Source organism: Hemicordylus capensis, chromosome 2 (genome assembly GCF_027244095.1).
Source record: "Hemicordylus capensis ecotype Gifberg chromosome 2, rHemCap1.1.pri, whole genome shotgun sequence".
NCBI lineage: Eukaryota > Metazoa > Chordata > Lepidosauria > Squamata > Cordylidae > Hemicordylus > Hemicordylus capensis.
The window spans coordinates 45,953,651-45,978,648 of NC_069658.1; the positions used below are offsets into that span (position 1 = coordinate 45,953,651).

General features: G+C 44.4%; 1 protein-coding gene across 2 annotated transcripts in view; it reads right to left on the reverse strand.

The window, feature by feature from the left end:
- Nucleotides 1-24,998, reverse strand: part of LOC128344708 (betaine--homocysteine S-methyltransferase 1) — a 40,566-nt gene that overhangs the window by 11,616 nt on the left and 3,952 nt on the right. For both annotated transcript variants that reach the window (XM_053295446.1, XM_053295447.1), the window contains exons 3-5: nucleotides 19,340-19,472; nucleotides 10,976-11,094; nucleotides 471-662 (exon numbers count right to left, since the gene is read on the reverse strand). In XM_053295446.1, the coding sequence (XP_053151421.1) occupies nucleotides 471-662; nucleotides 10,976-11,094; nucleotides 19,340-19,472 (444 nt within the window). The remainder of the gene's footprint in view (nucleotides 1-470; nucleotides 663-10,975; nucleotides 11,095-19,339; nucleotides 19,473-24,998) is intronic.

Below are 24,998 nucleotides of genomic sequence, written 5' to 3' on the forward strand. Positions count from 1 at the left end.
ATTTATAGTAAATGAGAATGGTAGCTGTTGAATGTAATAGCCACAAATGAAGATAGTAGACTCATCTCCATCATGTTTTATGCCTTCGTTAATGAGCCAAGAGGATACATTACAAAACCATATACATTGTTCCATCAGAATATCAAATAATGTTCTGTTTTATTATTCAAATAACTTGAATATGGAACAAGGCAAATACAATCTAAACCTTTGTCCCAGAATTGATCTGAGTTCACTTTATGTATAGCTGTATAGGTCTAGGTAGACATTTTCTGTCTAGACCTAGATTTTATTTACAGATCTAGCTAGAAACATATACTGTGGATATTATGGCAAACAGGCTGCTTTTAAAAAATAAATCTCAGAGTAACAAATTTCAATGCCCAAAAGATTTTTTGGTTGTAAAGCAACATCAAGAACCCCCCATTTGTCCCCCATGGGGCTCTTGTTCTTTTAATAGTTTCATATACCTCTGCAATTAGGAAGTCCACATTCTTTTTGGTAAAAACTTCTAACTGCTTCCGAAAGATTTCTTTGACTTCAGTTTCACTCTTGTTACTTAAGTATGAAGGTGTTTGACTGACACCTCCAGCCACCAAAGCATCTCCTTCTTGAGCCACTTCTTTTGCAATGTCACAAGCAGCTTCATTCACTTTCTGGCCCTAACAGGAGAAAACACACCATTAATACTTATTCACACCATACACTTGCACAGAAGAAAAAGAAAGAAAAATTAAACATGTAATTTAGCCAAGGTGCTTTACATACAATCAGCATAGCATAATTTCATATTAAGAAGTGGTAAATTTCAGTAGTGAGTAGCTCAAAGGATTTCATTGAAAGTGCTCCTGATTTACCTCTGCAAGAGGTAAAGATGATTTACAGTTTCAACAGCCAGAGGATGCTGGCAGGATGCTTGGAGAAGTGTGGTTTGTCAACTGAATGCTTGACCCTTCCCATCATGGCTTATTATATCTGGCCAGGGAGACTTGGCTGATGGTGAATTCCTCATTTGAGAGGTGGTGGTTCTGCTCATTTTGAAGGAGGCAGTAGCAAGACTACTGAAAAAACTTTCCCTGATCCATATGATTTATCACATTATTGACTGGTCACCAGGTCACCTGGGAACAAGTGCTTGAAAGTTTCATTATAAACCAGCTCCAGATATTGCTGGATCCAATTATCTGGATTCCGTTTAATTTGGTTTCTGTCATAGGTTCAGAAACTACCTTGGTCAGAGTGACCAGAGTGGTGACCTATGCAAGGAGACAGAGGAGGAAATGCAATTCTGTTGTTTCTCCTGGACGTCTCAACTGCTTTCAGCACCCTCAGCCATGGATAATCCTTCTAGATTACCTATTTGGGTTGGGAATTAGAGGTACCATGTTGTAGAGCTTTTGTTGCTGCCTGGCAAGAAGATTCTACAAAGTGTTTGGGGGATGACTTCGGCCATTTATAGTATGAAGTGCTGCAGGATTCTATCTTGTATCCCATTCTACCTATATGAAACCATTGGGGAGGGTTGTTCAGAGAACTGGGATGAGGCATAACCAATATGCTGAAGACACATTACTATTTCTCCTTTTCTTCCAATCTAGGCATAGTAAGAGATGTCCTGACAGATGCCTGAAACCAGTGATAGATTGGAAGAGGGCCAGTTAACTGAAATTCTGTCCAGAAAAGACAAAGGTATTGACTGCGGGGTAACTCATATTAATTTATAGTTAAAGCTTTCATACTGCCTAGGAAGATGATTTAAACATAGAGTGCTGCCTTATACAGAATCAGACCATTGTTTCATCTAAGTAAGTATTGTCTGCCTGGCAGCATCACACTAGGGTTTCAGACAGAAGTCTTTCCCAGTCCTACTTGGAGATGGCAAAGATTGAATCTTCAACCTTATGGATACAAAACATATCACCCTCAAAAGGTAAAGCTATACATGCTGCCTTTTGGACCAAAGCAAATAGTAATAGCAATTGGCTCCCCGGATTCCTTTAAGATTTAAACTGCCCATGCAGTTTCTTTAGCATACTAAAAATCAGTATTCCCTGACCATTCCATTATACTGTCACTGTGCAACATGGAGGTTGATGACATACTTCCCTTCCTTCTTTTGTATCAGTAGTATTCCGAACTGCAGAGGTTACAATTATTTTAAGATCACAGAGGAAAAATCAGGTTACTTGCCTGTAACTAATGATCTCTAAGGGGATCCATGGCCACTCAATACTGGGTCTTCTGTGCCTGCTCATTAGGCCCACGGAAGAATCTTTAGCTCTGTTTAGGCATTCCGGCCCTTTAAGGCATAGCAATATCATAGCCTTCAAAGGGTGCCTATAGAACTGGCAGTTGAGTGCCTCCCTCTTCGGTTTGTAAAACAGCCGCTGTGAAGAGACTGGCAACATCCAGAGGTAGAAGACGACAGCAAGAATCACAGCAGCACAGGTGTGTAAACAGTATATGTCAAAAGAAGCTAGCAGAGGGGACGGCCGGGTGAGTCTTGTGAGTGACCATGGATCTCCACAGAGATAATAAGTTACAGGAAAACAACCTGTTTCTCTCTGTGGGGATCCATGGTCCTTCACAACTGGGTGAGTGACTAGCTCCTGTAAAGAGGAGGTGGGTGCTAGTGGTCACAGTACTTCCTTTAAGACTGCCCAACTAAAATTGGCCTCTGAAGCAAATAGCAAGTCCACAGCATAGTGTTGGACAAAGGGCAGGTTTGAGGACCAGGTAGCAGCCCTGCAAATGTCCTTCATACTGATGCCTGACATGGGCAGCTGAGATAGCCATGGACCTAGTAGAATGCACCCTGATCTTGGAGGCGCCCACTCATGGAGAGTAGAGAAGGAGACATCCCAACGAAGCGAGTCAGCCAGAACACTATCCTTTCCTTTGATATGGATGGTCATAGGAAGGGTATCATAATGCAAGTACCAGTCCCACAGTTGTAGGGCAAGGTTGTTCAGGGACCCAACACAGTGCCCCCTTGTTAGTTCAGGTAGGCAATAGCCATAGTGTTATCAATATGTACCTGAACCACTTGGCCTTGGATGATAGGTAAGAATGCTTTAAAGGCTAGGAAAACAGCCAGGAGCTCTAAAAAATATGGAGTTTCTGCTGCTGGGAGTTCTACAGACCTCACGATTTCAGAGTCACACAGTGAGCACCCCAGCCCTGCATAGAAGCATCAGTAGTGACTGATACCATAGAGTTTAGCATTTGAAAAGGAATTCCTTGCGTCAGGGAGTCAGGCTGCAACCACTAAGGTATGTCTTGTAGGATATTATCTGGGAAAACTAACCACTTGTTCTGGCTGTCTAGATTCGGCTGGAAGACAGACAGCAGCCACAGCTGGAACCTCCTCATCCTCAAGCATATGTTTGCTACCGTTGTTGTACATGAAGCCATCAGGCCCAACAAGTGCTGGATGGAACAAGCCCATTGCCTGGGGGCAGACTGGAAGGTGACCACCATGGAGGAGATAGCCTGGATGTATTCTGCAGTACGCATGTTTTTCGCCTGCATTCAGGATCGCATGGATGTACTGGAGGGCATGCTGGTGGGTCAGGAGGGACCAATTTTTTTAGATTGACACTGACCCCAGATCTGCCAGGAGAGAGAGAGTAAGCTGTAGGTTGAATAGAAGAGTTGAATTCTCCCTTGCCGTAAAAAGCCAGACATCCAGATAGGGAAAGACAGATACACCTTGAACACGGAGATAGGCAATGACAGCCGCCATGCACTTAGTGAAAACTCTTGGGGTGGTACAGAGGCTGAATGGGAGCACCTTGTACTGGTAGGTAGGAGTGTGCATGGAACCGCCAAACTGCGGTCCAACACTGGGGTGGGGGGTGGCTTTAAGAGCGGGTGGAGGGTTTACTTACCCCTCTCGCCTCTTTCCCGTTCTAGCGCCGTAACTTTAGTAGTAATTGGGGCGGCAGGATACCTTCCTGCCGCCCCTTCCCCACTGCTGCTCTGCAAAACTCCCAGAAGTCCTTTGTGCATGCGCACATTGTGTGCGCGCTTCACATCTCTGTGACGTGTGCGCGCAAAGGACTTCTGGGAGTTTTGCAGAGCAGCAGCGGGGAAGGGGCGGCAGGGAGGTATCCTGCCGCCCCAATTACTACTAAACTTATGGCGCCAGAACGGGAAAGAGGCAGGAGGGATAAGTAAACCCTCCACCCGCTCTTAAAGCCCCCCACCCACCCAAACCGGACCACCCAGGTCTGGACCGGTCCGGACCATTCCGGAGGCCTTTAGAATGGCCTCCGGACCGGTCCGGGCCCATCCCTACTGGTAGGCCTGAGTGTCCAGACCAAAGTGCAAGAACTGGCGGTGCCGAAGATGTAGAAATGTTAAAGTAAGTGTCCTTTAAGTCTAAAGACGCAAACCACTCCTTCTCCAACAGCAGTGGCAATATTGACTGTAGAGAAATTAATTTATTATTATTATTATTATTTCTTGTTTACACAGTCAGGTGTTATTGACTGGTTTGTTTTATCCAGACATCGAGTCCTTCCCAAGGACCTGGGATGCCAGAATTTTATTGTCAATTGTTATAGATATCGTCACAGAATATAGGCTGTTCCCAGTAAAGCTGCTTTTTGTAATTGGCTGATGGCGATTTCTGTGGCCCCTATGGTGTTGAGGTGCTCTTCAAGGTCTTTTGGAACTGCAACCAGGGCGCCAGTGACCACTGGGATTATTTTGGTCTTTTTCTGCCACAGCCTTTCAATTTCAATTTGTAGATCTTTGTATTTGGTGATTTTTTCTATTTCTTTTTCTTCTATTCTGCTATCCCCTGGTATTGCTATGTCGATTATTTTGACTTGTTTTTCTTTCTTCTCCACTACAGTGATATCTGGTGTATTGTGTGGCAGATGTTTGTCTGTTTGTAGTCGGAAGTCCCATAATATTTTTTCATCTTCATTTTCTTCAACTTTTTCAATTTTATGGTCCCACCAATGTTTGGCTACAGGTAGCTTGTATTTTTTGCAGATGTTCCAGTGTATCATCCCTGCTACTTTGTCATGCCTTTGTTTGTAGTCAGTCTGTGCGATCTTTTTACAACAGCTGATCAGGTGGTCCACGGTTTCATCTGTTTCTTTACAAAGGCGGCACTTGCTGTTTGTGGTTGATTTTTTGACTTTTGCTCTTGTTGCATTTGTTCTTAGTGCCTGTTCTTGTGCAGCCAGTATTAAACCCTCTGTTTCTTTCTTCAAGTTGCCATTCTTAAGCCATTCCCAGGTCTTGGTGATGTCTGATTTTCCATTTATATTGTGCAAATATTACCATGCAGGGGCTTATTTCTCCATTTTTCTGCTCGGTTCTTGAATTGTTCTTTCTTGTAGGCCTGCTTTGTTTCATTGGTTTTGAATAGTTTCTCGTTCTTGACCATTTGAAGTGCATCTTCTTCACTGCCCATTATATATTCTTCAAGGCCTCTTTTCTCCTCCTCTACTGTTTGATGGACTTGCAGCATTCCTCTTCCACCTGAGCTGCGAGGGAGGTATAGCCTATCAACATCACTGCGGGGGTGCAGAGCATGATTGATGGTCATGATTTTCCTGGTCTTACGATCCAGCGTCTCTAGCTCTGCCTGGGTCCAGTCTATTATTTCTGCAGTGTATCTGATAACAGGTATAGCCCAGGTGTTTATGGCTTGTATGGTGTTCCCGCCATTGAGTTTGGACTTGAGGATTTTTCTAACTCTCCTGATGTATTCACTTCCAATTTTTCTTTTAACTTCAGTGTGTGCGATGTTATCAGCCTGGAGAATGCCCAAGTATTTGTAAGGTTCTTTCTCTTCCAGGTTCTTGATGTTGCTTCCATTGGGCAGTTCTATTCCTTCTGTTTTTGTTATTTTTCCTCTTTTCATTATTAATGCAGCACACTTGTCTAGTCCAAACTCCATTGCTATATCGCTACTGAATATACGGACAGTGTTTAGCAGTGATTCGATTTCTGACTGGGACTTTCCATACAACTTCAGATCGTCCATGTACAGCAGATGGTTTATTTTACTGGATGTTTTAGATGTTTGGTATCCGAGGCCTGTTTTGTTTAGTATTTGTGAAAGTGGGGTCATGGCGATTACAAACAACAGAGGGGATAGTGAATCCCCTTGGAAAATGCCTCTTCTAATGCTAACCTGTCCAAGTGTCTTGCCATTGATTGTTAACTGTGTACTCCACATGCTCATTGCTTTTTAAAATAAATATCTGAATGTTTTTGCTGACACCAGTTGTTTCTAAACATTTTAGTATCCATGTGTGAGGCAATGAATCGAAGGCTTTCTTGTAGTCAATCCATGCAACACTTAGATTGGTTTTTCTTCTCTTGCAATTTTCTAAAATCATTTTGTCAATCAGCAGCTGGTCTTTTGTGCCTCTGGTGTTCGGGCAATTTCCTTTCTGTTCAACTGGAAGCTGTTTGTTAATTAATAAGTGTTGCATCACTTCATCTGCTATTATTCCAGTTAATAATTTGAACATGGTTGGCAGACAGGTTATCGGTCTATAATTACTTGGAACTGCACCTTTTGCTGGGTCTTTCATGATGAGATGAGTTTTCCCAGTTGTTAGCCATTGTTCAATATCACCTCCTTGCAAAATGTGATTGAACTGTATTGATAGTTGTTTATGAAGGCTTGTTAGGTGTTTAAGCCAAAAGCCATGCAGTTCATCGTCGCCTGGAGCAGTCCAATTTTTAATTTTCTTTGCTCTTTCACTTATTAATTCTGGTGTTATTATTAGATCTTGCATTTTTTGGTTACATTTTTTGACCTCTTTCATCCAGCATGCTTTTTTATTATAATCTATTGGATTGTCCCATAATTTCCCCCAGAATTCCACTGTTTCTTCTTTATTTGGTATTTCTAGGTTTCTTGCAGTTTCTCCTTCTATGCTTTGGTAGAAACGTCTCTGATTCGACTGGAATTGGAGATTCTGCCTGTGTTGTGTGATTCTGGCTTCATATCTGCTAATCTTCTTTGACACTGCTGTTATTTGCTGCTTTATTATTTCCAGGACTTCTCTAATTCTCCTTGAATCTAGGTGGTATTTTTGGATCAGATACTGTTTGGTGTTTTCATTCTTCAGCTTCTTGTCTTTAATATCTTTCAATTTACTAGCGTCTGATCTAAGCCTGGAGATTTTATTTTCTAATCTAATCTTCCATTTAGGTGATGTACTGCTTTCTTTTTTTACAGGTCCACTGATCTTATATCCGAGCTCGTGTTGTTATTGTTGCTGCACTGTACATTAGTTGGTTGGTTTCTTGCAAATTATTGGTTGTTATTTCTGCAAGTGCAGCATTGACATCTTTTAATGCCTGAGCAAGTTGTTTTTTGGCAACTGTTTTTAGAGCTGGAAGTCGAACCCTGGTGGTTGTTTGGTTCATGTGCTCAGTTATTTTTTGCTTTAGTTCTTGTTGCTTTTCTGTTAAATGGCATTTGGGTTTTTGAGGTGAAGGCAAAGGGGAGGTTGCCTGGTTGTGATTTTGAGACAGTTCAGCAACAGTGGCATCCTCTATTTCCAACACCTCCTCCACCTGCGCCTGAGCAACTGCTTCAGTTGGTGGTAATTCTTCTTCCATGTCTTGAGCCTGTATTGCTCTTTGCAGTTCTTCCAGCTCAACTCCTGTGAATACTTTATTTCTTATTATGAATCTTCTCTGGTCTGCTAGCCTTTGTTCTGTTATTTCTGTATCTGGATGCTTCTCTTTCCAAATTTGGTACATTCTTTTTAAATAACCTCTTCTAGTTGGACTAGACTTGTAACAGCAGATCATTATTTCCTTGTTGGCATTTTTCGTATTTTTTTTTCGGTTAAGCAACGTTTCTTCCAGTAACTTTGCTGTCTTCAGCCCTGGTTGCTCAACTGAAGATCCTGAGTCATGTTGCCCACTTGCCACCAGATGTCCAGGGACTCCAGCACCTGGCGCGGTCCTTGTTGACCTGGGCGACGACCGATCCGGTATAGATTTATTAAAGTTACGTCTCACCATATTGTTGATGGGAGAGGCACTCTTTGTCTGGCTCCTCTGGTGAGACCTGTCCAGTATGGTTGGACCGCTGGCATAGCTCTCACCTTCCTCACAGCACGCAAGCCCCATAATTATTAATGAATATTTATATACTGCTCTTCAACCAAAGTTCCCAAAGTGGTTTACATAGAAAAATAAGTGACATAAATAAGATGGTCCTCTGTCCCAAAGGGGCTCACAAACTAAAAAGAAACATAAGGCAGATACCAGCAACAGCCACCAGAAGGATGCTGTGCTGGGGTTGGATAGGGTCAGTTGCTCTCCCCCTGCTAAATATAAGAGATTCACCATTTGAAAGGTGTCTCTTTGTTCAGTTAGCAGGGGTAATCATGGAGAAATCATGCAAAATTTGAAGGTCTGGACAAATTTGTTCAGCTCCCTCAAGTCCAGGATGGACAGAAACATTAGAACAACTGCTTTGGTTGTTCCAGAGGTTTGGCTTTTTGTTGGCCCTTCTGATGCTGACAGAAGGGGCTCCTGGAATATTGCTTAGATCCACCATAATGACCTCCTCTGTTTTGGGAAGGCCGAGTCTGGTACCTCTGATGGTAAGAGGAAGATGATTGGGACTGCGCGAAGGTCTTAGCAGTATAGCATGATTTCTTTCGTTTTTCCATTGTGTCGGCAGTGTCCAAGAATAATCCTTCACCGTCAAATGTGAGATTCTCAGTCTTTTCCTTCATTCCTGGCTCCAGGCATGACAAAGTACAATGGATCCTGACAGTACTTTCGAGTGTCTCAGTCAGGTGTTTGGCTGTGCTTAGTTGCCTCATGAGATCCACTGGTTTTGAGAAGGTAGAAAAGAAGCTGCCCTGAAAGGGCTCAGGCAGAGCATTTGCTTCATCTTTCATGTTGTCCCATAGTGATTGTTGGTATTGGTCAGATTGTTGGTAATAGTCCGAGTCATAAGTCCAAATATCAAACAAGTATCTAAATCTCTTACAGGAACGAGGGGAAACAGGAGCAGATCCTTCCTGAGGCAGCACGAGCAGTGGACGAGAAGGAACTGAACAGGGAGATGCTCGACTGCTGGTTCTATGGCACCTTTTGAAGGCTCCAATATCACTATGCCTTAAAGGGCCGGAGCGCCTAAACAGAGCTAAAGATTCTTTCATGGGTCTACTGCGCAGATGCAGAAGACCCAGTTGTGAGGGACCATGGATCCCTACTGAAATCAGCTGTAGGTTTTAATATGGACCTTGCATTTGGACATAGTGGCTGACATTGTGACCAACAGTGTGCATGTTAGGAAGGTCTGTGGAGATACGTCATGAGCCCTCATGCAACTCCCAGTCCTCCTGTGTGTGTCACTGCATAAATGGGCCAGGACTTTTGAGCACTGCTCACACTCTGGAAGCACTCTACTAGGTTGGAAGCATGTCACTGACCCTCAGCAATGTGTTTTTGCTCCTACAGATCACTTCTGGACTGTGAGCAGTGCTCAGAAGTATTAGCCCCCTTGCTCAACAGTATATGCACAGGACTGGGGGAGTTACATGAGGGCTCCTGGCATTTCCCCACAAATCTTCATAATGCGTGCAGATTGTCAGGATGCCAGCCACCATCTTTTTAAAATGTTCCAGAGGGCAGAAATAAATAACTTTGAGATCACACTCCCCCATTTCTATTGTGCAATATAAAAGGCAGTTTTACCACAGAACTGTGAAGTGTTTCAGGTATAAACATTCTAGATCACTCCAAGTCTTGACATTTTTTATTTTAAATAAAGACAAAATGCAGATCTTTCTCTGAAAAGATATACGTCTAGAAAAGTGGTTAGAGATGGTAAAATTGTAAGCCACTGTGATTTTGGATGTACAAAAGGAAGAATAACTTAAGATCTTACTATGGATCTGGAGTCACTGCCAACCTATAAGAAGCAAGCAAGGACTGAGAAAGGAGCACTTTTATACATGACTCATCTTAAGGTGAATAAAATACAGAAGTGTGTCGAATGTTCACCTGTTTCAATTTTGGAGATTAAAATTGTGCTTTCAAGGGGCCTGAAATATTTTCTGAAAATAAAATATTGTTCAAGATGTTCAGCTTGTCCACCCATTTGCTGTCTTTGTCTCCCAGTTTGTTTGGGCACCATTTTTTCTTAGTTAAGTGATCCCAACCAATTAAAATCTTATAGCAAATGACATCATAATACAAGTTAGACAGAACTGGCTAGGTGGCAGACATCACCCAGAACAAAACAAATAATTTAGAGTGAGGGCATTGCTTCCTAGGCTGGTCACATGGGTGGTCCTAGCTAGTTAAGAATGAAAGGGCAAATTGAATCTATTCATGCCAATGCCTCCCTGATTCCGCCCCGCCCCCCATCCAGTGATCCCTTATTTAAAAAAACAAGATGCTTGGAAAATACTTTCCATTGACAAGTATTTGTCCCCACTTTCAGGTCAGTCATAATAAGACATCACTGATAAGAAGTCACAGACACATTAAAAAAGAAGATGATAACTGATAATTATATGTATCAAGGAAAATTGATAAATATATTGGAAATACTTAATATACTTCAACCTGAAAGGTAATTAGTCTTTGGAGAGATCATCCACAATAGGATGATCCACAAAATACAAACTTTTGCCACTAATAACAGGCAACTCCATATTTTCTTTTGTATGCAGAAAACAAAAATTGTTTCTCCTAAATCATTATCAATTTAAGCAATATTAAAACAGCATTGATTTCTTCCATCTGACTAACTATGGGGTTTTTTAAAGCTTGTTTTTGGACTATAATCCAGGCAGCATCCTTATCACACCATTTCAGTATACTCAGTACATTTTATTTTCCTACAGTTTTTTATGGATACGTTTTTGAATGAATTAGGTCTTCCAAAGTTGGATAATGCTCATTGCTGAAATTGCACAAATGTTTGTCATAAATATTAATATAAAATATTACTACTCACAGAAAATTTATCAGCTACATAGTTTCCCCTGTTCTCCAACTTGTCCTCACTGGCATAAAAGGTGAATGTCTGTAGAACATTTGATCCAGCTCTGAGGAATTCTCGATGCAGTTGACGAACTGAGAAATGTTGAAAAAGAAAAGAGAAGAGTCAAATGTCATGTTAGTATTGTGGCAGTGACTTGTTACATTGCTTTTTAATCCTTAAACAATGTACTGTTAGCCTATCCAGTAGGCTTATGAAATCACCCAGAATTCTCTGTGTGTGTGTCTGTGTGTGTCTGTGTGTCCCCCACAACAACTTCGCAATGCCTGGACCAATATGTACCAGATCAGGTACATTTGTAGGGACACATAAGGATGCCTCAATGACATAGTTTGTGATTAAGTCATCCACCCCAATTCAAGATGGCGGACACATAAACCTTTGAGCTGCAAGTGGACTAACTTGTGGACTGTCTAACTGATTTGAACTAAATTTGCTACAGTTGTAGGGACATATAGAGACAGCTTATATGTGGTTTGTAATGATATAATCCACCCTGATTCAAGATGGTGGACATGTCAAAGTTTGAGGTCCAAATGAGAACCAATTTGGACCAAATTTGGTACAGCTGTAGGGACACATAAGGACACTTCAAAAACATAGTTTGTGATAGTATCACCCACCCCAGTTCAAGATGGTGGATGCATGAACATTTGAGGTGCAAGTGGGCTAACTTGTGAACTGCCTAACCAATTTGGACCCAAATTAGTCCAGTTGTGGAGATGTACTATCCTACTTTTGTAATTTTCTTGGAGGCAGAGCTTGAAACTTTTAATTAGCTGACAACTGCAGCTAAGTTTTAGCTTTCACATAAACAAGAATCTATATATTCTAAATAGCCAATAAAACCAGTTATTAAGGTAGCATGCCAACAGAGGAGGGGGTGCTTCTCGGTGTATTGCATGGAGTGTTGCATGTATGACTATCTGCTTGAGGGGCAGATGTTGTAGGTGTGCACTAGCTGCAGAAAGCTCCTGGCTCTCAGGGAACAAGTTTGTTCTCTTGAAGCCAAGGTGGTTGACCTGGAGAAGCTTGGTGAGGCAGAGAAGAATGTGGATGAGACCCTTAGGGATGTGATAGAGGCATCCCACTCCCAGGCTGACAGCTCCTCTGCAGTCATGGAGAATGAAGATCTCAGGAAAGAAGGACATTGGTCTGAGGAAGAGGAGAATGCTCCCTTAAAAGGGACCCCTCCTTCGGGAGATGTGCCCATATTCTCTCGCACAGAAGATACACTTCTGGGGGATGGGAGCCTCTTAGTAGTGGGTAATTTGATCATTGTGGGTGGGGTGGGTGGGTTGTGACTCATGTGTAGACCGCACAGTGACTTGCCTCCTAGTACAAAGGTTGCAGATGTCATGCAGCGTCAAGATACATTGTTAGGCAGTGCTGGGAAGGAGTTAGTTCCTGTGGTGCAAAGATGTTGGGAAATACAGTCGGGAAGTCCTGGAAGCCAGTTTAGGCTTCTAGGTAGCATACTGAAGGTCCAGGACCCTTAGGGTAGCATTCGCTGAAGTGCTACCTGTTCCAAGTGCAGGGCCAGTAAGGCAGGCAGAGTTGAGGGGTCCCAATGCATGGATGATACAGTGGTGCCGTATGGTGGGGAGGAGTGGTTTAAATTTGTTAGGCTCTGGGACACATTTTGGGGCAAGCAAAGCCTATGCAAAAGAGATGGGCTCCACTTGAACCAAGATGGAATCAGACTGCTGGCGCTTAGCATCAAATAGGTCGCAGAGCAGCTTTTAAAATGACACCTGGAGGATTGCCAATAGGAACTAGGTGGTATCTGGTTCGGAAAGCAAAATCCCCTAAGATGCGAGGGTGCAGGTTTTCAGATAAACCAGAAGGTGACAGACTAGAACCAGCAATAGAACAGATGGGAAAACATGATAGCTGGTCAAAAAGATCGAATTACAGTAAGGGAGAGAGTACATGCCAGCACCTGGTAAGAGACTTGGCATATACCGTATTTTATGGACTATAAGACTCACTTTTTTCCTCGAAAAATATCCGCCAAAATTCAGGAGCGTCTTATATGTTTTAACAGTTTAATATGTTAAAACTCTGAAAAACTGGATTAAAATTAATGTGTGTCTTATAGTCCGTAGCGTCTTATAGTCCGTAAAATACGGTAGGTGTTCTTCAATGCCAGAAGCCTCCAAGCCAAAATGGGCGTGCTAGAGTGCTTGGCTGCTAATGATGAAGATAAGAGGCATACCGGTAACAGAAACCTGGTGAAAGGGTAAGAACCAGTGGGACATTTATTCCTGGATATATTCTCTACAGAAAGGACAGGGAGGGGTTGAATAACACTGTATATTAAAGTAAGGATAGAACACAACAAGATAGAAAACCTATGAGGCAGGGGCGGAGGGAGGCCAGTGGCGGCCCGGGTTCAGAAGGCGCAGTGGCCCCCTAGCCCTGCCCCTGTGTCTGACATCAGATGCAGGGTGTTTAGCCATGCCCCATATCTGATGTCAGACAAGCGGGGGGCGGGGGTTAGCTCCCAAACAGGGCTGCAAGGCCCCATTTGGGAGTAAGATCGGCTCCCGCTGCATTGGCAGCATGGGCTGGAATGACTCTCCCTGCCTTTTAAAGGCATGAAGACCTGCTCTGGCTGTGCTGCCAGTACAGCACGGGCCAATTTCAGTCTCAAACGGGGCCACGCTGACATCAGACATGGGGGCGGGGGTGTCTGAGGCTGCGAGGCACAGCCCCTGGGGCAGTGGCCCGGGTTCTTTGAACCCGTTCGCCCAATAGTGGCTCTGCCTCTGGTTAGAATGTATACCAAGAAGGAAGAAAGATACCACCAAGTAGAGTTAAGGAAGATATAAAAGGGAAGAAGACTTCCTTCAGAAAATGGAAGTTCTGCCCAAATGAAGAGAACAAGAAGGAACAAATGCTGACAAAAGAAATGTAAAGAGACAATAAAGGATGCAAGCCACCTAATGGTGGAGCGGGGAAATGACTTGATTATTAAGTCAGAGGCTGCAGTTTCAAATCCCCACTGTTATGTTTCCAGACTATGTTTCCCAGACTATGGGAAACACCTATATCGGGCAGCAGCGATATAGGAACATGCTGAAAGGCATGATCTCATACTGTACAGAAGGAGACAATGATAAACCACTTCTGTATTCTACCAAAGACAACCACAGGGCTCTGTGGTTGCCAGGAGTCGAAACCAACTTGATGGCACACTTTACCTTTAATAAGGGATGCAAAAAGAGAGTGTGAGAAGCATATATTTCAAGGGGAATATCAAAAACTTCTTTAAATATATCAGAAGCAGAAAACCTGCCAGGGAGGCGGTTGGACCCTTAGATGAGGGCATGAAAGGGATTATTAAGAAAGGTAAGAAGATTGCAGAGAAGCTGAATGAGTTTTGCATCTGTCTTCATGGCAGAGGATACTGACTAGGGATGTGTACGAACCTCAGCACCTCCTTTTGGAGGTGCTGTACTGGTTCCGACGCCTGACCAGTTTGGCATGGCAGGGAGACGTTCCATTATGAAGCAGGTGAGTAGGTCTTTACCTGCTCTAATGCCGCCCCATTGCTTTTCCATGCGTGGTGTTCGTTCTAGCAAAGGCTGCACCCGGCTGTGGCTCTGTTCCCTGCAGCCAGCCCGTGTAGTGTCAGCATGCACATGGCCACCGCACATGCACGGCAGCCATGTGCATGCATCGCCATGTGCACAGCCTGCAGGGAACTGTGCCACAGCCGTGATCAGCCTTTGTTAGAGTGAGCACTGTACCCGTAAAATGGTGGGGTGGCAGTAGAGCAGATAAGGACCTGCTTCTTAAGGGAACTGCTCCCTGCCCTGCCCGTGCCTGCATAAGTCATTAGTGCACATTCCTATTACTGACCGTATACCTACCCTGGAACTGAGCTTCTTTGGCTTGGAGGCTGAAGAACTGGGCCAATTTGATGTGACATGAGAGGATGTTTTACAGTCTTGAGCAACTAAAAATTAACAAATTGCCAAAGCCAGATGGCATCCACCCAAAAATTCTGAAGGAACTCAAATGTGAAATTACTGATCTCCGAGCAAAAGTATGTAATTGTCCCTACAATTAGGCTCTGTACAGAGGACTGGAAAGTAGCTAATGTAATTCCCATTTTCAAAAAGAGATCCAGGGGTGATCTGAGGAACCAGTTAGCATAACCTCTGTGTTGGATAAATTGATGGAAAAGGACAAAATTTTTAAGGACAAAATTGTTAAACATATAGAAGAACAGGCCTTGCTGAAGGAGAACCAGCATGGCTTCTGCAAGAGCAAATCTTGCCTCATGAATATTTTGGAGTTCTTTGAGAGTGTCAACAGGCACGTGGATAAAAGTGATCTGGTTGACATAGTATACTTGGACTTCCAAAAAGCTTTTGACAAAGTTCCCTATCAAAGACTCTTGTGTAAATTTAGTAGTCATGGGATAAGGGGACAGGTTTATGTGTGGATTAACAACTGGCTGAGTGACAGGAAACAGAGGGTAGGAATCAATGGACGGTTTTCACAATGAAGGGAAGTAAGACATCAGGTCTCCCAGGGATCCATACTTGGACCAGTGCTCTTTAACTTGTTCATAAATGATCCAGAAGTTGGGGTAAGCAGCAAAATGGGCAAATTTGCAGATGACACTGAACTATTTAGGGTAGTGAAATCCAAAACAGATTGTGAGGAGCTTCAAAAGGATTTAAAAAAAAAAAAAAAAAAACATTTATATCCCACTCTTCGTCCAAGGAGCCCAGAGCGGTGTACTACATACTTGAGTGGATCTCTCCAAACTGGGTAAATGGGCAACAAAATGGCAAATGCAGTTCAATGTAAGCAAGTGTAAAGTGATGTACATTGGGGCAAAAAACACCAACTTCACATATACACTTAAGTGGTCTCAGCTGTCGGTGACTGACCAGGAGAGAGATCTTGGGGTCATGGTGGACACCTCGTTGAAAGTTTTGACTCAATGGTCAGATTCAGCTGTAACATGAAACCAGAGGTAAAGTGGCCTCAGGTTGAAATTTGTGTATGCCTAAATGTGTTTAACTACAGTTAGGATTAAAAATTTACCCACGGTTTCCATCCCCAGACTCAGATATGTACCTTAAGTTTGTAGCGAGTTTCACTGCTTTCAACTCAGGTTCTGCAATGCCAACATTATGTCCAAATTCAGCACCACAGTCTCCCTCGTTGGCATTCAGAGTTGAGGGAGAAGGCTCCTCCCTCACTCCGGCTGCAATTGGCTGCCAGGGCTGTCCTTCAGTCAAGAAGGAAACCCAGACAGTTTCCTCTCTTCTCCTCTTGCTAAGTGCAGAGAGGGAGCTCTCTGTTATGTCCAGATTCGGACAGGAGAGTGTTTGTGTGTGGTGTTGGGAGCAGCTCCATTGATCCAGCAATTCCACGTTACATGCTGCAGCTGCAAAAAAAGTCAAATTCCATGCTAGGGAATTATAATGCCCTTCTACAAATCTATGGTGTGGCCATATTTGGAGTACTGCATACAGTTCTGGTCACCATATCTTAAGAAGGACATTGATGAACTGGAAAATCTGCAGAAGAGGGCAGCTGAGATGATCAGGGGCCTGGAGCACCTTCCTTATGAGACAAGGCTACAGCATCTGGGGCTTTTTAGTTTAGAAAAGAAGCAATTATGGGGATACATGATAGAGGTGTATAAAATTATGCATGGAGTAGAGAGAGTGGACAGAGAAATGTTTCTCCTTCTCCCACAATACTAGAACTAGGGATCATCCCATAAGACTGAAGGCCAGGAGATTTAGGACCAACAAAAGGAAGTACTTTTTCACATAGCACATAATTAATCCATGAAATTCTCTTCCATGGGATGTACTGATGGCCACTAGTTTGGATGGCTTTAAAACAGGCTTGGACAGATTCATGGGGGACAGGTCTATCAATGGCTATTAGTTGGGGGCTATAAGCCAGCTCCAACCTAAGAGGCAAGATACCTCTACATACCAGTTGCAGGGGAGTAACAGCAAGAAAGAGGGCATGCCGTCACCTCTTGCTGTGGTCTTCTCAGAGCCATCTGGTGGGCCACTATGTGAGACTATTCTTATTTTGCCTTTCTTCCAAGAACTTCAGATGAAGCATAGGAAATCTGAATGGTGAGAGACTAGTGACTTGACTTCACCACCTTCCTACCACGGCAGTGGCAGATTTGCCTTTGGAGAGGTACAGCTTTAACCATATCAGGGGGGAAACTTATACATGGGGCTGGTCAAAACCATGTACTTGCCTCCAATCTGAGGTCTCTGAGGTGCGCACACTCCTGTGAAGTGTGTCATGTGAACTCAGACATTTTCGTTGATCCCAGATCCACACTGCAAAAACTTGACATTCAACCAGGATTGACAAGCTGAGTTCAGATCAAAGATGAATGTAGGCAAAAAATTCCGAGTTCACACAACACTCTGCAGAAGTGTGTGTGGCTCAGAGATCTCAGATTTGCCATTAAGAAGACATTGTTTTGATTGTGTGAACTATCCTGTGGAGTTAGGCATGGGCTGCTGCCAAGAACAGCAAACACACATCTTGCATTTCACAGCAAGAAACAGAGGACACCCAATATATTACCTAGATTAACTCAGAATGATTGTTTAGGTTATCACAGACTGAGTTTTCTCTTCTCTTTGTAAATCCAGGATCGAATGGCTATAGACTCCTCTATAAAATTTAAAATGGGCTTAGACAGATTGATGGAGGACAGGTCTTCCCATGGCTACTAGTCTGGTGGCTGTGGGTTGCTGCCAGCCTCAGAGGCATGATGCCTGTCAATACCAGTTGCAGGGGAGCAACAGCAGGAGAGAGGGGATGCACATACCTCTTGCCTGTGGGCTCCCCAGAGACATCTGGTGGGCCACTGTGTGAAACAAGATGCTGGACTAGATGGGCCTTGAGCATGATCCAGCAGGGCTGTTCTTATAATTTCAGGAAAGATTAAGTATACTGAGGTGTGATTAAAATCTTCAGGAAAAATATATATACCGTATTTTCTAGTAGAAAGGCTGCATTGACGTAAACACCGCTCCATTGAAAAACAGCTGAAATTTTTTACAACCCTATCAGAAACACCGCATCTGCGTAAACATCGCAGCTAAAGCACCAAGAACTCCCCTCTTTCAATGTCCCATGGAGCACCATTTTCACTCCATGTGGAGGCATTTTGGCCCCTTGCTCTCCCCCCCACCCCAGGTGTTTGCTAGAGTGGGGGTGACCAGGTAGGACCCACACCAAGGTCATGGCAATATTTAGCAACTAGTGCGGACACTGTGGGGGCACCAGGAGGCAGCTATAAGTGGAAGTTTGAAGGTGCTTTCCTCCCTGTTTCACCGGCCCTGAAAGCTCTTCCCAGCAGTGGCAGAGGATCGGCTCTGCCACTCAGTTGGGGTGCATGCTGCTTGGAAGAGTGGCGGTAGCTGTGTGGCAGAGCTGATCCTCTGCCGCTGATTGGAAGAGCTTTTAGGGCCAGCAATACAGGGAGGCAAGCACCTTCTAATTTCCACTTAAAGGTACCTCCCGCTGCCCCCGTGGTGCCTGTACTGGCCGCTAAATATGTATATAGATCAAATAAATAAATAAATAAATAAATAAGGCCATGGCCTTACCACAGGCCCAACCTGGCCACCACTGCCCGAGCAAACACCTTCAAGGGGAGAGAGCAAGGGGCTGAAATGCTCCCACGTGGAGCGCAAATGGCACTCCATGGGAAATGGAAAGGTGGGGGGAGCCTGCAAACCCAGGGCCCAACTGCATGTTGCTGATCCTCCTCTGCTGCCTTCATTCCTTCCAGGCCCCCTCGACCACATGGAGCCAATTGTTGGTCAGAGGGTCCTGCTGTGCTGCCGCCGTACCATCTTCCCTCACCCCTTAGTTCTGGCATAAATGCCACATTGGCATAACTGCCGCAGCCACCTTAGAATAACTTTAAAAAAAAATGCGCCACAGAGTTTATACAGAGAGAAATAATGAATAAGATGGATCCCTGTCCCCAAAGGGCTCACAATCTAAAAGAAACATAAGACAGACACCAGCAACAATCACTGCAGGTACTGTGCTGGGGGTGGATAGGGCCAGTTACCCCCCCCCCGCTAAATAAAGAGAATCACCACATTAAAAGGTGCCTGTTTGCCAAGTTAGCAGGGGTTAATTAATAACTCAAGGAAGCTCACAATAATCACTATATAGGCACAGGTGAATTGGTTACAAAAGAGCCTTGACACAACTTTATCTGGACTGGGCCAACATGTCTATTTTACAGCTGGAAAATTTTATACAACTCACCATACAGATTAGACTAACCTGCTTCTGGGTGTTCTACCGCAGCTTCTGGAGTCCAAGGTCCAGCTTTCACATAACCCCTCTTTTCGAGAGCAATTACAAATCCTCCATCCCCAATGACAATTTCTCCAGCATCTAGACGTTCTAGAATACCCTAAAAACACATATACACACACCACAAAGCATTTAGATGATTCCAGTCTTAATCTATTAGTCAAGACTAGGTCTCAGAGCCAGACTTAAGTTATATATTAGAAAACATGATATTTTCTTGATGAATAGAGAGTTATCATCAATGTTTGTAGTGACACTTGCCAAGTGTCTGGAAGCAGGGGTGTAGACACCATTGGATGACCGGGTTCAAAGAACCCGGGCCACCGCCCCTCAGTGGCCCCAACACACACACCCCACGTCTGACATCAGATGCGGGGTGTGTAGTTTAGCTCCCGAAGGAGCCGTGCAGCCCTGCTCAGGAATTTAAATGGCCAGCACTGCCTTTAAGGCAGGGAGAGCCGCTTCTGGCAACACTGCGAACACAGCGCTGGCCTCGATTGAACTCCCGAACAAGGCTTTGTGGCCCCATTCGGGGGCTAAACCACACCCCTGTGTCTGACATCAGACGCTGGGAGTGTGGCTAACCACGCATGTCTGACGTCAGACATAGGGGTGGGGCGAGGGGGGCCGCAGCGGTGGCTGGACACGGGCTGCCGCTGGCCTCCCTCAACTAGTGTCTGGAAGAAACCCCTTTCTGTGGAAACTAATTTATCACATTTATATACTGCCTGATATGTGTATCTCTAGGCAGCGTACACAATTTAGCATAATGAATATAACACAGAGTAAAAATATTTGAAACAATTTCACCAAATAAAAGTTAAATACAATGTCATAGGATGAACAGAATTAAAGAGTTTTAAATTAATGTCAGTTAAAATCCCGAGAAAACAGGTGTGTATTGAGGGTCTTCTTAAAAGCAATAAGAGATGCAAATGCTCTTATTTTGACAGGGAGTATGTTCCAAAGCCTTGGGGCAGTCACAGAGAAGGCCCAGTCCCAAGTTGCCACCAAACAAGCTGGAGGCAATCGTAACTTAACTTTTCCAGATGATCTTAATAGGCGACAGGGTTCATGGCAAAGAAGGTGCTCTCTTTAGTACCCTGCACCAAAGCCACTGAAGGCTTTATAGGTAATAACCACCACTTTGTATTTCGCTTGGAAACATATCAGCAGCCAATGCAATTCTTTTTAAATCAGTGTTATACAGTTCCTTTGGGTTGTCCCAGAGATCAGTCTGGCTGCTGCATTCTGAACCAATTGTAGTTTCTGGACTACATACTAAGGCAGTCACACACAGAGTGCATTACAGTAGTCAAGCCTGTAGGCTACCAACATATGCAACACTGTTTTAAGGTCAATTACCTCCAGAAATGGGTGTAGGTGAAGTATCAGCTGAAACTGATTAAAAGCGCTCCTGGTCACTGAGAAACCAGGGAGAGTTTTGAATCCAGGAGTACTCCCAGCTGATCTTTCAAGGGGAGTGTAATCCCAGAACAGGCATATCTAAATTGTCTCTCGGGTCAGGATCACCCACAGTCAGTACCTCCATCTTATTTGGATTCAACCTCAGTTCGTTATCCCTCATCCAGTCCATTACCACCTCCAGGCAGGCATTTAGGGAAGTTATGACATTTCCTGATGAAGTTGATATGGAGAAATAGATTTGGGTGTCATCAGCATATTGATAACACCCTGCACCAAAACTCCTGGTGACCTCTCCTAGAAGTTTAATGTAGATGTTAAAGAGCATTGGAGACAGTATGGTGCCTTGTGGAACTCCATACTTTGCTTCTCACTTCGTACAGCAGCAGCCTCCAGGTGACACCATCTGGAATCTACCAGAGAGGTAGGAATAGAACCACTAAAAAACAGAGCCACCCAATCCCACCTCCCTCAGGTGAACCAGAAGAATACCATGTTCAATGGTATCAAAAGCCACTGAGAGATCCCAAAGGATCAGCAGTCACACTCTCTCTGTCAGTAGCCAATTGGAGATCATCCATCAGACCGACCAAAGCAGCCTCAACCCCATAGCCCACTTGAAAGTCACTTTGAAATGGGTCTAGATAATCTGTTTTCTCCAAGACTGCCTTGAGCTGACATGCCACTACCTGCTCAATCACCTTGCCCAACCATGGAAGTCTGGAAACAGGTCTGTAATTAGCTAATTCTGAGGGATCCAATGCAGGTTTCTTCAAATAAGGTCTAATAATAGCCTCCTTAAGACAAGGAGGCATCCTGCCCTCCCTCAAAGAAGCATTTATATTATTTACCAGATCCCCCTCTGATAATACTATTGGCAGATGAAATAAGCCAAGCTGGGCAAGGATCAAGAGAACAGTTTGTCCACATCTTCAAGAGTTACAAACTGAAAGTGATCCAATCTAATCCTATAAGAGGATTTATTGACAGAGATATGTGCAAACTAGCAGATTCATCATTCACCAAATGCCTGAGGGGCCTAGTTGAGGGCTGACCTCTTTTAAAACTGCAATAGGCAGACCATTGCTGAATAGTAGTATGTGTACCTGCTGACTGCTTGGGTGCCTTTTCAACGTCTTACCCTTTGGCATTACCTAAAGGCAATGTCTGTACCTATGGATCCTTGCTCTATAGCCAGCTGAGGTGCTTTTCTGAGGTCTCATTCCCCTGTGAGCACAGTTATGGGTTCTTGGTTGATGGCACCATTGTTAAATATCAGCTATCTGGTGCTCTCTTGCGGGCTTACTCTCCTATAAGTGCCCAAGGCAGATCTGAAGTACCTTTTTGAGTTCTTACTCTTCTATATGCTGTCTGAATGCTAGATTATTCAGTATCAGAGTATCTGATAAATCTTCTTGAGCAATTACTCCCCTTTGAGCACTTAATGATAGACTTTTTTCTTAAAGGAAGTTTTGCTGAAAACTGTCTGAGGTGCCATCTGGATGGCTTGCCCTGGTTTACTGCAGTCTCCCCAAGACAAAGCACAGCTACTGGATCATTAGTAGGGATGTGCACGGACTGGTCCGGAGGCCATTCTAAAGGCCTCCGGACCGGTGTAGACACGGGGTGGTTCAGTTTGGGAAGATGGGGTGGGGGGTTCCAATAAGGACGGGGGGGGGGGCTTTGCTTACCCCTCCCAACAACAGCGCCGTATTTTCTTGAGCAATCGGGCGGCAGGATACCTCCCTTCCGCCCGCTTCATTCCCCGCTTGGCTCCTTAAGTATTAAGAATCGGGCGGGAGGATACCTCCCTGCCGCCCCCTTCAAAACCCTGCTCGGCTGGCGGCCGCCCCCTTCAAGACCCCTGCCGCCCCCAAGCCCCCTGCCGCCCCCTTCTTGCCAGTGCTCCATTGCAAAGGGGCGGAAGGATAACTCCCTGCCGCCCCTTTGCCGGCTTGGCTGCAAATGGCTTCTAAGAAGCCATTTGCAGCCAAGCTGGCAAAGGGGCGGCAGGGAGTTATCCTGCCGCCCGTTTTCTAAAAGAAACTCCTTTTAGAAATTGGGCGGCAGGATAACTCCCTGCCACCCCTTTGCTGGCTTGGATTTTGAGCAGGCAAAGGGGCAGCAGGGAGTTATCCTGCCACCCGATTTCTAAAAGGAGCTCCTTTTAGAAAATGGGCGGCAGGGTAACTCCCTGCCACCCCTTTGCAATGGAGCACTGGCAAGAAGGGGGCGGTAGGGGGCTTGGGGGCGGCAGGGGTCTTGAAGAGGGTGGCCGCCAGCCAAGCGGGGTTTTGAAGGGGGCGGCAGGGAGATATCATGCCGCCCGATTCTTAATACTTAAGGAGCCAAGCGGGGAATGAAGCGGGCGGCAGGGAGGTATCCTGCCGCCCGATTGCTCAAGAAAATACGGCGCCGTTGTTGGGAGGGGTAAGTAAAGCCCCCCGGTCCTTATTGGAACCCCCCACCCCAGTGCTGGACCGCAGCTCCGCGGTTCTGTGCACACCCCTAATCATTAGTGGCAGCTGTTCTGTGTTTCTTTTCATAGCTGCAATGACAGTTGTTCCATTAGCTTTCAAATGGAACTCTTTCTGAACAACTGGGGGGGGGCAGGGGCATATCTAGGGGTAGGGCAGGCAGGGCACGTGCCCTGGGCACCACTTGAAGGGGGGGCGCCATTTTGTAAAATTAATTTTTTTTAAAAAAATGGCTGCCAAAAACAAAATGGTCACCGTGCATGCTCAAATGGCCTCTGTGAGGCCCTAGGTCATGCCAGGCCTTGCAGAGGCCATTTGAGCATGCACGGTGGCCATTTTGTTTTCAGTGGCCATTTTTAAAAAAGATTTTTAAAAATGGCCACTGCACATGCTCAAGTGGTCCCTGCGAGGCCCTAGAGGCCAGTGGGGGGAGGAAGAACCTTTGCAAACCCCCCAGCCTTTAGGAAGCCCCCTGATGGGGCTATAGGTAAATATAATATAAGTCACTGTACACATGTTCAGATTGGCACTATGTACAGAGAATCAGGGCTTGTGAATACTGAGCTGATGCTTATGAGCTAGGATTGTATTCATTTGCTCTTACTTTGCTTCTTGTGATAAGTGAGTTAAATGTGATGTCTTGCTAATATGGCTATTAATGGTGAATTTGTCTCTGAATCAGTGTGAAATCCTTAATATTAAGGCCCACTGGGAGTTTCTTGCTCTCTTTCTCTCATTTTAACTGTCTTTCTGAAAGACTAGAATATATTCCAAGCAGTGACACAGTTTACTCTGCATATCCTTTAATTATTTACAGAGTATCTGGGAAAAGTCAAATTCTCCATTTATTTTTAAAACTTATGTAATGCTGATGCTACAATACATAGTAGAGAATTAGACAGGGACTTCTGTTTAGTTTTCCAAGTACACCTCCACATAGTATTTGGGTATTTCATGAGCCCCAGCATACTGAAATTTGTAGTTTTCCAGCATTTTCTGGTCTGGCTAAGTCCACTGCTAAAATAGTTTTTGAAAGATTAAAAGATTAACGAGCCTGACTTGTATTTTTCAGCTGATATTATGGTAAAGTTATCTGAAAGATGGGTGTCAGATGCTTGGACAGGAGGTGCAATTTCAGTGTTTGCCCTAGGCACTATTTTCCCTAGATACGCCTCTGCCCCCCCCCCGCCTTTTTAGCCTACTTTCCAGTAGGCTTATGAGATCACCTAGCATTCCGTTTGTGTGTCCATGTGCCCCCCCAATCAACTTTGCAATACCTGTACCAAATCAAACCAAATTGTAGGGACACCTCAACAGCGTAGTTTGTGATGACCTCAACCACCCTGATTCAAGATGGCGGTTATGTGAATATTTGAGGTGCAATTGGGCTAACTTGTGAACTGCCTAACTCATTTGATCCAAATTTACTACAGCTATAGGGACATATAGGGAAACCTCAACAGTGTAGTTTGTAATGTAATCAATCCTGATTCAAGATGGCAGACACGTGAACATTTGAGGTGCAAGTGGGCTAACTTGTGAACTGCCAAACCAATCTGGACCAAGTTTAGCCCAGTTGTAGGGATAGTAAAAGGAAAGTAGGCAAGTTAGTGCTTACTAGAACAACTTGTTCTTACCTGCTCCCTTTAGAATGTTTCAAACATATGGTGATTAATATCAACCTCCTTCTTAAGCTCTGTTTCCCCAAGTGAAGACAACCTAAG